The 13,559-nt window shown below is 40.4% G+C and overlaps 1 protein-coding gene across 5 annotated transcripts in view; it reads right to left on the bottom strand.

Annotated features, from left to right (window-relative positions):
• atp9b (ATPase phospholipid transporting 9B) overlaps nt 1-13,114 on the bottom strand; it is a 55,997-nt gene extending 42,883 nt beyond the window's left edge. For 3 of the 5 annotated variants that reach the window (XM_034094253.1, XM_034094257.1, XM_034094255.2), the window contains exons 1-3: nt 13,027-13,114; nt 4,817-4,990; nt 599-749 (exon numbers count right to left, since the gene is read on the bottom strand). In XM_034094253.1, the coding sequence (XP_033950144.1) occupies nt 599-749; nt 4,817-4,990; nt 13,027-13,106 (405 nt within the window). In that variant the 5' untranslated portion in view covers nt 13,107-13,114. Of the gene's footprint in view, nt 1-598; nt 750-4,816; nt 4,991-9,607; nt 9,687-12,532; nt 12,591-13,026 lie in introns of those variants that run through there. The other 2 variants (XM_034094256.2, XM_034094254.2) reach the window with 2 other exon arrangements.
• Between the last annotated feature and the right edge of the window lie 445 nt (nt 13,115-13,559).

The following is a 13,559-nucleotide window of genomic DNA, read 5'->3' as shown; positions in this document are numbered from 1 at the left end:
GGCCATCCATCAACAGGGATCTTGGTATCCCATTCATCTACGGTCGCATTTTGAATAATGTTTGCAATAATGAGAGTCCTGCATCTCGTCACAGATTATCAGAGACAACGGGATCAATGCGCGGCTCTCCGCGGTTAATGAACCCCCTGACCTTTAGGGGAAAATGCACACGGCTAAACTCAATTTGTGTGTGTTTAATAATTCATCGCAGAGGGAGAAAAACAGCGCCGTTGTGTTCGCCAGCGACGAGAATATCTGCGTCTCTAACAGACAGTTGACATTTTATTGCCTGGAACCGTTTGGTTTTTAATAAGTAAGTCTGATGGATCTCTCATGTCCCCCACCGTGTAAACGCTCGCCTTAATGACGGAACAGTTAACTATCAGACCCAGTGCAGGCTACTGTGCTTTCCATAATACACACATTTCATCTGGATGAAGTAGGGATTATAAAGCAGTGGGAACATTGACTCAAAACAGCCGTAACGTCTACGGTTGTCCCGACGATCAGAGCATGAAATGTGAGTCCTGCTACATGAGCAAGTGGAGTGATGTGACCCACAGGATATGCCTTAGTTGCTCTCTGGAATCGAACGTACCCCAGGCACGAAGGTGAAGATGTTGTATTTCTGGTTTTTTATTCCGTTTTTGGGGAACTTCTCTTCACATTTCTCCGGGCAGCCGAGCCACACGGTCCTGGCCTTCAGCTCCTTTCTCCTCCGACATACACGGGCCAGGCAGTCGCAGCAGCTGAGAGACACAAAGAGACATACTTCATCCAGAGTCAACATCACGCCAGATACAAGCTGCTAAACGGGCTGCAACTAGCAGTCACCAGCAATAGCAACACTAACATTAGCAATTCATCTCCTGATTATTTGCAGGTCTATAAACAGTCCAGGAATTGTTATGAATGTCTGTGGTGACATATTTCGTCATAAACAAACTCGTAACAGCAGATTCTGAATTTGTGTTGCTTAATTTACTGATTCAACTCAATTATAAACGTTTAGTTTGTGGCCGATTTATATACAGCTCTGGAAAGAATGAAGTGACCACTCCAAATTGTTCCTAAATCTCAATCTCTACATGTAGGGCAGCCCTTTCATTCCAGTGACTGTTGGATTCCAACACGGAGAAATGTTGGAAGTAGTTTATAGAATAAAATTAAATAAAAATGCATTTTTCTCAAACACATCGCTAGAAATAGTCAAACCAGAGGAACTGATAATGCTGCAGTGGTCTCTTCATTTTTCAGAGCTGTAACATTTTTCGATAAGAATAAAAAGAATATATAGAAAAGATAAGTTGATATCTTCATTTTTAACCACTTTCACAGACAAATGACAAGACTTATTTTCTTTTATAAAAGAGAAGTTCACTTCAAACTTTTACAAAAAGCTTAATGGTCACAAAAATATGTTTTCAGCAAACTTTTCAACAGGGAGGATTTGAAGATGTTGCATGAATCAGATCTTTAAGACTTCTTTTGACACAATTTCATAAACAAACCCTTTGCCAACATCACTTAAAGGTGGGGTAGGTCATTTTGGAGAAACCAGCTCGAGTGCGCTAGAATTTGAAAATACACAGCCGGAGAAAATCTGCCACTTCCTTACAGAGCCCCGCCTCCAACACACACGAACGCGCACATGACCAATGAGGGCACGAGATACGTTTGTGCACAGATGGAAGGCTGACAGGCAGGTAGGCCATCCAGTCACTTTAGCCGGGCCGGCTCAGATGATTGGTCGTGCTTTTTACAGTACTAAGGCTTCCACAGATGATGTTTTTTTAATGGATTCATTATCAAAGCACTTCAGATATTCATCGCTATCGGATGTTAAGAGCATTCCATGGAATATAACAAGTGTTTCTGAAGTGAATTACCTACCTCACCTTTAAATGATCTGAAATGTTAAGATATTCAGGAGGAATTGTTGAGAAGCTGTAAAGGCTATGGGAGTTGAAAATCAGAGGAATCTTAAAAAGCAAAAATAATGTTTGTGTGCAGACGAGTGTTCATCAGTGTTTATGTGAACGTGATAAACACTTGTTTTGAGTTGGTTTTACCTCATGTTGACATCCAATAACCAGCCACATGTACAGTTAGTATTGTGATATTATCAAAGTTCTGAGAGGAGATTAGATTGATGGATTGTGACAATATTTACTTTTTTTTTTTAAAGTATTTGACTTTCTATCAACCTGCTAATGACTACAATGGAGCTTATCTAGCATATCTGATATCAAACGCAAACAGAGGTGTAGTACAGGGGTAAATTACAATGAGAGCGCTGGCACCTGGGGGGGAGATGAGAGGGTGTGTGTGTATACCGTCATGCTGATCGACTTGGCTTTTCCACTTTTTAAGCAAGTTGGCAAAACATGAAACTAAATAAATCAACTTTGGTGAAAAGTCCTGTTTGTATTGGCGTCGCTGCTCTCCGTCTCTGTGCACCCCCGGTCCGGTTTCATAAGAGCCATTATTTGAGCAAATGCATGCTATTCAAACGATATGCTATTTGAACAGTCAGGGCTTATTCAGCGTGAATTATTTGAGTTTTATAATCCCACACTAAGCACACATAAAATTACTGGAAAGCATCAAACTGGTCAGCTGTGAAAAATCCAATTTGTTCATTAGAGGGGGGGGGGGGGATCAATATGCAACTGGAGATGCATTGCTATCAACACAGAGAATGTTCAATGGAAGTCCTTCATTAGTAAACGCATCTTTATGGGCACTGAACAAACATTTGTGTATGAAGGTTACACTTTATTGCACGAACAAACACTTCTAAAAAAAAGGAGCATCTTTAGAGGGCAAAACCTCTCAAATGCATCATTAGCTGGATCAACCGCAGCGCTGTGTCTGACCTGAAAATCTTTTTTGGACTGATGGTGCGCATCGAGGAACTCGACCAAAAAACATGCCCTTATCCTCTCTTTGCACTTCATGCACAGCTACCGGTGCGTTCCAAATCCAAACTGATCGTCACCAGCGTCCTCGCTAACATTATACACTACATTTACAGAGTGACAAACAGAACCACCACTTTCAGAGCGGGGAAGGTCCAATAACTCCTGATGTGAGGTTGTATTGCAGAACAGGAATTTGTTTAGGTTTGAAAGCAATAAACATGTATTTATATTAGTGCTGTCAAAATTATCGCATTAACGGCGGTAATACATTTTTTGAATTAATTGCGTTAAAATATTTAACGCATTTAACACATGTGCAGAATGGCCCGCCCCATACGTGCCACCAGTGGCAGCGCCAGGGTATGGCTGGGGTAGGCTACACCCATACCAAGAAATGGCTTAGCCCCACCATGAAAAATGATGTTAAAGTAAGCAAAATAAAGTCTGCCAACTCGCGCGGAGTAAATTGCACAGACAGCAGTTAGTAAGATTGATTTCAGTAGCCACGGTTTTGAAAACTTTTGTCACGTAGTGATCGTCTTCTCAATAGAACATCTTTGATAATGACTTCTGGCCAATCAGAATCAAGATAACGGCGTGGTGTTGTTGCAGGAAGTCCCGACGGAGAATACTCTTGCTGTAGTACAGGGCAGAGCAATATAATAGTAATAATATGGCTCTGGTACAGGGGTGCACATAACTGGTACGCAGGTTATGTGCGTAATCTGAAATGCGTACCGTCACTTGTGTCACAAAGCGCATTTGCGTACCGACGTACTTGTGAAGCTTTTCCAGAAGGCGGTTAGATCACCGGACGACAGAGTCGGTCTCCGTGTGCACAGACAGGGCTGCTGTTAACGTCGGTCTGTACAACGGACTTGTGCCAAAACTACGCCAACCGGCTGCGGAGGGAGACTCCCCCCCTTCACTGGAGAACTGCGCTAAAACAGCTGATCACAACGTTCACACTCTGTGGTCACGAAGTACTCCACTAGCTCCCCCCTCTGTCGACTTTCCTGAAGTACTCCCCCGTTGATAGAAATCAACACGTAATGAATTAAGACCCCACGGTTTGATGATTGATAGGTGTGTGGGTTGTCTTTCATTTTGACATGCAGAAAAATGTTATAATAAACAGATACTGTATGTTAAATGGATATATCCGCCTTCTTTCATTTATCTTTCCATTCCCACAACAATATACATAAAGAAATGGCATATTTTGGACATAGTTCGAATGGTGATTAATCATGATTAATTCATTTTTAAGCTGTGATTAATCTGATTAAAAATGTTAATCGTTTGACAGCCCTAATTTATATATAAATAAATAAATAAATAATTCTACTATTCAAATCTGTATATGCGTCAACAGTTTCACCTTACTCTATTTGTGATTTTATTATATGCTGTTACTTATATTCTTTATGCTTATTATCCTTGTTTTGTACTGTTCTTTCCTGTACGATGTTATTCCTGTTGCTGCTTTAACGTCATTTCCCTGTCAGTTTGATTGGAAAGTACCTGAGCATACGACCTGGACAATGATTAACCTCATTTTAGAATAACATGTGTATACCCTGTGGGCATTTGTTCAGAGACATCTCGTAAAACTGCTGCAATATATAAATCTGCAATAAGTGTAAAAAGAGTAAGAATAATATTAAAGCTTCCACCCAGGAAAAATACAGTAGGAGGTAAATACATGTTGCAGAGGCACAAAGTATACACTTTCTGGATTACATTATAGTTTTGATATTTGTTCAAAAACCTTTCTCCAATGCAGGAGTTAGAGTCAAGTTGAGCAAGGGAAGAACGTTGAGCTACATGAGATCCGCGCATCATCATGTTCAAATAAAACCATTTAAAGAATAATAATGCTAAAGAAATACCTGCCACAGAGGACCTTCCACCCCCCCAGCAGGAACCAGCCAAGGCCCCTCTGTCTGTGGCTGACTCGGGCCCGGGGCAGGGTCTGGTAGTCGCTCTCGTCATTCTCAAAGCCTTCCTCCGACATCATCAGAGGCATCTCGTCCAGGTTAGAGGGCTCATCTTCCAGGGAGTATCTGCCAGGACGGGGGGGACAGTCAATTATTTAGAAAAAGAACTTGCCATGGAACTTCAATGGATTGTGCTGACGAGGACATGCTATTATAAATGAAGAATGATAATATGTTGTGTTAAGGTGTACATGCAAACAATGTTCCAGCCTTGGACTTTAGATCTCAAAATATTAACTTTAGGTGTTTGTTATTTAAAGCCTGCTATCACAACTAAATTGACACACAATGTCCGTTTCTTTTTTTAAATAGGTACATATTGTGAAGAACGTGGTGGTCTGACAAGGTGGGGTGGATGAGTTAGTGGGCAGGATGTGTGTGGGTTATTGGGCATGGAGGGGGTGGTATGGAAGGGTGGAGGATGGGGCAGCTGGACCTGGCATCAATGTGATTGTCTTCTTGTACATTGTTTATTCTTTACAGCCCTGATACCGTTATGTACAAAATATAAAGATTTGTATTCAATAATGATGATATTCTATTTACATTAAGTTATACTGATGATAATAAACCCAGCCCATTTGAAACATGTCCCCATCATTACGCTTTGAATCCAACTGGTTGCTGAATTAAACATGATCTACAAGCTGTTGGGCAACTAAGGACATTCTGGAGTCAGTTGAGAGTTCCAGATGTGCAGATTCGAGCAAAAGTCTGAAGAAAAGCCAAGACTAAAAGATATTTAGCGCAGTGCATCAGTTCCTCCATCACTAAGTACTGTTGAGAGTGTCTCCTGTTCACATTATAAAAGACACGCTGGATGCACATAATGACTTATTCATGAGGTGTAGTGTAGAATCAGAAATGCAACATTGGCTCACAATCCTGGCTCAGTCACCGTAAACCTCAGCTCGTGCATATCAACAAACAAATACAATGTATGCATTACACCGTCACCATATACGATCAAGAGAAGATGCAAAACATATACAAACTTGTGGAGGAGTTCAAACTGCAGAAAACTCAGCATATCTATATAATGTTTAGCATTTGGTTCACATGTAAGTAAATAATAGGGAAAGGTTTACAGGTCTCTATTGAAAATTCTGCTAAATGAGACACATAAGCCCATTCTCATTTCTCACATGTTTGCCTCCTCGACTCCTCGGTCCTCCGGTAGTGATCCGGAAATCGATGTCAGTGCGCCACGTTGAAGGACATCTCATTTCTCTTAATGCACATCGAGGACCGAGCATCGAGGAGGCTCATATATTATATTACATTACTCAGCACTACTTATTATGTGTAGGGGCTGTAGGTGTGTGTGTGCGTGCGTGTGTGTGTGTGTGTGTGTGTGTGTGTGTGTGTGAGAGAGAGCGACAGGCAGGACAGGTCTCAGTTTCCCCTGTTTACTTTTAAGAATTGTAAATAAAACGTTTGGCCTGTAATTGAATTTCCCCCTTGTAGGGACCAGAGAGAGGTGAGGGAAATATATCCAGTCTCTGATAATGTTACGTTAATAGTGCAAGTGCTTTGATACTCGTTTGATTCTGAAATCGTATATGTATGTCATTATTTAGCATGTCTACAGCATTTTCCATAGTTAAATCTGTTCATTTCATTTTATGAAAAAGGTTTCCCCCTCAGTCAATTCATACCGGCTGCCCGCATCAGTAGCCTGTTATTGTTACTCCCTCCTCGGTTCCCCTCCTCGACTCCTACGCTCGCATCTCCTGTGGGCAGGACTAAGACGTGAGGCGAGGAGTCGAGGCGAGAGGAGTTGAGGAGGTGAAAATTGGGAAATGAGAAAGGGCTATAGTCTGCTATGAAGTGAGGATTGCGAACCAAAGATGCAGTTGACTATTAGAGGAGCTACTCTCTTGGTTAATATGAAGTCAAGGCCGTTGCCCATTCTGCTGGCATGTAGCTGGGCCTAAACTATTGTTTACCTGCTGAAAAAACATCACCAATTATTTCTGCAACCACGCATTTACTGAAGGCACTCCACATGTGACAGCTGGCCTCCATATTGATTGAATATACAACAATGTAATGGGTTTTGTGTAGAAATTAGACAAGTTGCAGGAAATCACAATGCAAAACCCAAATCTGGTTTTGATAGGATAATAAGGAAGCTGCTACTGTGCCTACTGCTGTTAAAGCTGATCCTACAAAACTACTTTTTTATAAACTAAAATAAACACTTACAAGATGACATTAGGAGACCTTCAGAACCAATGAATGCCATTGTTGTATTGTCAAGTCTTTCTTCTCTCTGCAATGCCTGTTTGCTTTCATTACAAATAACTGCTTGTTGAATTAAAACCCTACTTCAACATATAGCAGGGTTTCCCACACATAGAATATACTTGGGCGGGCCGCCCAGGTATATTAACGACCGCCCAAGTATATTTCGCGACCCATTTAGGTTTTTTTTTTTTTTTTTTTTATAATTTTGTTTTTTATTCACCCGTGACCACGACGCCATCTGCGATCGATTAACTTGTGGACAATGATCCCTCGCTCCCTTGCTCTGATCTCGCCTCCTTCTGGCCTGCCTCACACAGGGTGACTGGCTGTCCACATGATATGGCCTGCCGACATGGCCACTGTCATACAGATCATAAATCAAAGCCCTTGATTGGTCTCTGTGTGTCATTCAAGCTCGGGATAACCTCAGCTCAGGTGAGGTAAAGGACTCTCTGAGTGTTTAGATAGTTAACTTAGTCTAAGTTCTCAGTGGGTCTCAAACGGTGTGGTCACCATTTATGTAAACACATATTTCCATTTGAGAGGGTAGTGATTGGTGTAATGTATAGTGAGGTGGGCTGAAGATCGGAAGGCTGTGAGTTCAAATCCCGCCAGGAACACCACCACTAGTGTGCCCTTGAGTAAGGCACTTAGCCCTTAGTTACTCCAGGGAGAATGTCCCTGTAATCGGTCATTATAAGTCGCTTTGGATAAAAGCGTCAGCTAAATGAAATGTAATGTGATTAGTAAAATATGCATGAATAAATAAATAAAAAGTTAACTGGGTGAAAAAAGGTAAGATACACTTTTAAAACTTGTTGAGAGAAAACTAGTCTTTGCTGCTGCCTCAAAGAGGAGCAGGGGGGAGAGGAGGGAGACAGGAGAGGCTGATTCAGGAGCACAGACACACTCACAACTATAAATGAACCAAAAATAAATTAATAAACAAGTTTCAGTGATTTTTTCATATTGGAAATGGTATGTTATTCGTTATGGCCATGATTTTATGATTATTGAAATGTATACAGTTCCGTTTAATATAGGTGTTTCCATATATCTAGTCTCTTTATTTTCCCCTCAAAATGCACCAGATTGATGCATTTAACTCCAAAATAAAATCTTACCGGGGGGGCATGCCCCTGGACCCCCCTAGAGGATTTGAGGTCGACCCCCACTAAAAATCACATGGATAGGTTCCTAAATACATTTATAAATACATTTATTTTTTTAAGTATTTAAGCATTTCCATATGTTCATGTGTGGGTAGTAGATTTAAACTATAGGGCTATCATTATGGGCCCTGCCTGTACCTGTTTGCTCTGCCATCGCGTGAAGGGTCTGCTAACAAGCGACCAACAGAAATATTAATGTTGTTGCACGTCACCTCACCTCAAGGCTGACAGGCAGGTAGGCCATCCAATCGATTGGTTGTACTTTTTTCAGTATTACGGCTTCTACAGATGACATTTTTGTATGGATTTTTTGTCAAAGCACTTAAGATATTCATTGCTATCGGGATGTTAAGAGCATTCCATGGAATATAACAAAAAGTGTATCTCGAGCCGGTTTCTGAAACGTACCTACCCCACCATTAAAATCGCGATTTCGATTTAAAATCGATTAAACGTTCAGCCCTAATGCGAATGCACAGTTCTGGGAATCGTTATAATTACGCACATCAAACGCTATTTGAAAAAAGGGTTGAAGGATAAAAACACAACATATTTGTCATGTGGCTTCCCATATGGTTACAATGCCCAAAGAAAATATTATATGGAATATAAGTAGCCTGAAATGCCCATCTGCTGTACACCAATCCCTGTCTTGTACCTACAAAACACATTATGTAAACACATACTACCAACAGCGGGATTAGGATCTTAACATCAACCGTTCATACTGATATGTCCCTCCAGAGCTCAACGACGCAGGCTGCTAGCTGCAACATGACTTCCTGTTTCACCTGAGAGTTCCTGTACCTTACATTTAAGACAGATAATGATCATATCATTAAGATACATTTCAGTCCTATAGAATGTATCCACCCATGCATAATGATAGCCAGTGACATCAAGGCTTTAACCACTGGTTGGTTGATTCTCAGTTCCTATTTTTCCTAAATACATTTCAGTATCTTAATCATGTGATAAAGCCTAAATGATATCACAAGCTTAAACCAAACCCCAATTAATTCAACTGCAACTACCTAGCCTGCACTACTTGATATGTAGTGCTACAACAGGTTAATGCTGTACACATTTGAATTAAAACGTATACTTTATCATATGGAGTAACAATTACAACAAATCCTCAAGTGGGGAGATGATGTCATTCTACAGTGTGAAAATTAAATATTCCTATTGATTAAGGAGGCTGATAGATTATAAAACATGCTTTTTTTTATCCAAAACAATTATAATATAGGTGTATTACCTTGAGCAAAAAAAGCGCTGAAAGCCAAACACTTCTGGGTGTTCTTTTGGGAGGCTGGGTGTTTGCATGTGATTTACCTTCTGACACACTTTGGTAAAAGGTGGTTCTGAAGGTCTTGTTTACATAACCCTGGCTGATCCAATGTTACAAGGTAACCCAATGAGGAAGAAGTGTTCGAAACATGTGACAGTCAATGATCTTCATTGCTTTGAGAGTTCGTAAGCAGTGAGTCACAATATGTAAATGATTGAAATGCATTCATAACTGAATCATAGTTTTGCTTTGAACCCTCAATTAAACTAATGCACCTCACGTAGCGAAACTGGCTTCATCCTAACTGTTATTTGTACTAGCCAACCTCCTATCCATCCCCACCCGCATCAAGCACCGGACCTGGGGGGACAGAGCCTTCTGCCCCCTCCCTCTGGAACTCACTCCCCCAACCCATCAGAGACTGCACTGACCTCACCACCTTCAAAACTCACCTCTTCAATCTGGCTTTTAATGTGTGATAATTTACATTATTTGACTTTAACTATATATTTATTTGATGTTCTTTTCTTTTCACTATATCTGTAAAGCGTCTTTGAGCACCTGTAAAAGCGCTAACAAAATAAATCTATTATTAATATTATTATTATGTTGTACTAGTCTATAACTACGAAGTGCTCGATGTTGAGTGTGAACTATTGTTGTCAACACATCAAAAATAACGTATACCATGGCAATCGGAAAGATAGTTAGCAGCAAGAAGACAATAACATGCCTTAAGATAAGAAACCATTGTAATTCTGCTCAAAGGTTAACTGAAAAGTCTTCAAAGAAAAGCAAGGATCTATTGAATGCCTTAATATTAGTTGCAACAAGTGCAGGGCTCCACATTATAAATGGCCCGCTGGCCCGGAAGCACTATTTAGACACCCCGGGCCAGCATAACGTACTTTCCACTTGCCCGCTCGGGCCACTAAAAATATTGCTTTAAAAAAAAAAAAGTGTCCTGTGGTATCAGTATTTTGACTAGCAATTTTGTTAAATTGTTTCGTTTATTAACGCTACAACATAGCGTTTCGTGAGTCGGTTGTCGTCGTTAGGTGAAAAGCAAACAGCTGTTTGCTGCGGAGCGCAGCGCAAGCAGGCTCCCGTGAGCGCGCTCCTTCACTACAGACTATCGCGCCACCTAACCATTCGCCAAAAATGTTTTTAATACCAGCGGTAACCTCCGGAAAGTCACCGGAGGAGTTAAAGGAGAGTGACAGGGAGTATGAGAAGAAGAGGGAGAGAAAGTTTCAGCTTGATCGATGGAGTTGGCTTCTAGTGGTGCAGTGACGCGTCTTAAAACCCTTTTATAATCTATCGATTAGATTTATGATTCGAAAGTTATAAAAGTAGGGTAACATGTGGAGATTATCCGGCTGAACAAAACGTGCATTTATCAAACAGGTTTGTTTTCCACAGACCTTATTTCCAGCAATTTTCCAAAACCCTGTGGAGAAATCCCATGGCTTTTTGTCGAGGGAACCAGCAGCTTACTTCCTGGTTTTAGGACGCGTCACTGCACCTCTCAATATGATGCCAATATAAACAAGGTCTTCTGTCAGCTCTGTACAGCAATGCCGACCTATGCTGACAAGTACGTGAATAACTGATGATTCAAATGTTGTAGTACAAGTAGTAATGTAGTTAGTGCATAAATTACTATTGCAACAAATGTGTTCATTTTCTTCATTATTAGTCGATTTTTTTTGGGGACGAATGCTCCGGGCCAGTGGTTACAATGGTGGGGCCAGTGTTGATACAATTCCACTGGCCCAGAGGGCAAGCGGAATTTTACCCTTAATGTCTACCCCTGAAGTGGGACCTTTGTCAAAAGCCAGGGACTGTAGCAAACTGTAAATGACATATTGAAAAATCAGCGTTAGGTAGTGTTTGTTAGATATGGTTGAAAACATGCAAATCATCTCCTGAGGTTTTGACCTCAGCCACATTAGTGCTTGAGGCTACCACCAACTTCTCATCACTGTTTTGTTTACAAACTGTTGGGACCTTCCAACAGGAAACACTAACATCTAAAGTGTTTGTATGATCTATAACTCCCACAACTGATTGCAAAACTCTAACTCCAATGGAAGCGTGGGGTGGTTTTGGAAAGGTTTTATGACTCTCCAGTGACGCACAAGCATTGTAGTAAACAATTTTGAAATACTCTTATTGGTTTTTAAAGCTCTTAATGGTCCTGGTCCTAGATATTATCAGACTTGGGTTTTACCTATATTACCCTCAGGTCATCTGGTTCTGGCCTCTTTTCATCATACCAAAAGTTAAAACAAAGACCCATAGCGAGGTGTCTTTGTATTATTATTATTATTATTATTATTTGACTCCTTTTTATTATTCTTATACCGGATTATACCTGGGAAGGAGGAGATAGTGTTGTTCTTATATTTTGTTAAATGTCTATGTGTTTGGTTTGTGAAGCACTTTGAGTTACCTTTGTGTCTGAAAAGTGCTTCATAAATAAAGTTAGATTTTTCATTTCATTTCAAACCTTTATTTAACCAGATTGGTCCCATTGAGATCATAGATCTCTTTTTCAAGGGAGACCTGCAGATTAGATTTGAACATTTGCTTCCCGTTACAATAAAAAAAAAAGCTTAGATAATGTGGCTTTACCAGCTTCAGGACCCGCTGCTCTGTATCTGTTTCTGATCCAGCAGAAGCCACAACTATTCCCCAAATAACTGCCACATGAATGTAATTACTGAGAGCAAGAGAAGGGAATACAGAAAGGCTGACATTCTTTAAATGCGAGATAAGAGAAAACATCACAACAAATGGTGCTACATACACTAGTGATGGGCTACCATTACTCATATCAATATACAATGTAAACACTACTACTAAACATACCATCTAGTCTAAAAGTACCTGATAATGCGACTAGTTCCCTTCATTTCCATATCTGAATCTAAGGGCTTGTCCTCTCTGAAAAATGAACAAGCGGGTGAATGATGACTCCAGTATGCAACACATTATTATAACATGTGACGAACTTAACACACAGAAGCTATCATGTGACTTTAAATGAAATGCCAGCAGGGTACTAAGCAGTGCAGTGGTAAAGGGATATATGTCACGAACTAAGAGGTTATAGAGTTTGTGGTATTTGGCTAATAAAGGTATACTAAAATTAGAATGGTTTGTAATTTTATGGAAACTGGTGTTAGCTCACGAAACAGCTGTCAAAGAAGATAATGCGATAAGCTGTCAGAAGCAGAGCTAGCACACAAGCTAACAGCTACAACCAGAACACAAACATACACCAGGGAGCTACTGAGGCACAAAACATTTAAACATTTGGGACAAACCGCTGTGTCTTAAGTAGGCAACAGAAGAAAATATATCAGCTGGCTCCTCCATACCTTGAAAGTCTGGCTGAGTTGTAATACGGGATCCTCCTCGAGTTCTTCCGTAACGGATTTAACGGGATGCTGTCAGCCATCTTGGCTGGGCAGTACACATCCTGACGTCACGTACAAAAAAAACGTTTAGGAGTTATGCTGCGTTCAATAACTATTCAGACATATCGTACATAATGATATATAATGGAGAAGTGCGTTTTAGGTTAGAGAACACAAAGGGTTTCCTTATTGTTTCCAGTTATTCCATTGACGTAGCACAACATACCACTAACCATTGATAAATCAAATAAACAAATAAGTGTTCTTCTAAAAGTTGTTCTCGTTGGATGGAACAATGCGGAGTATCCAAATTTCGAGAGTCGACGAATGCATCTTTTATTTTCCATTGAAAACTAATTTAGAGCCATGATGAGCAGATAACCAGCTGATGAAGGCAAGTTTGAAGACCATGAGATACGGTTGAAAGTTCCGCAAAGGCGAATAATAAATGAACATTTGCTTTTTGACTGTTTATTTGCATAGGCCTTTAGCTA

This window comes from Pseudochaenichthys georgianus, chromosome 11, assembly GCF_902827115.2.
Source record: "Pseudochaenichthys georgianus chromosome 11, fPseGeo1.2, whole genome shotgun sequence".
NCBI lineage: Eukaryota > Metazoa > Chordata > Actinopteri > Perciformes > Channichthyidae > Pseudochaenichthys > Pseudochaenichthys georgianus.
The sequence above is the reverse complement of the archived record's forward strand: the minus strand, read 5'-3'. Positions and strand labels throughout refer to the sequence as shown.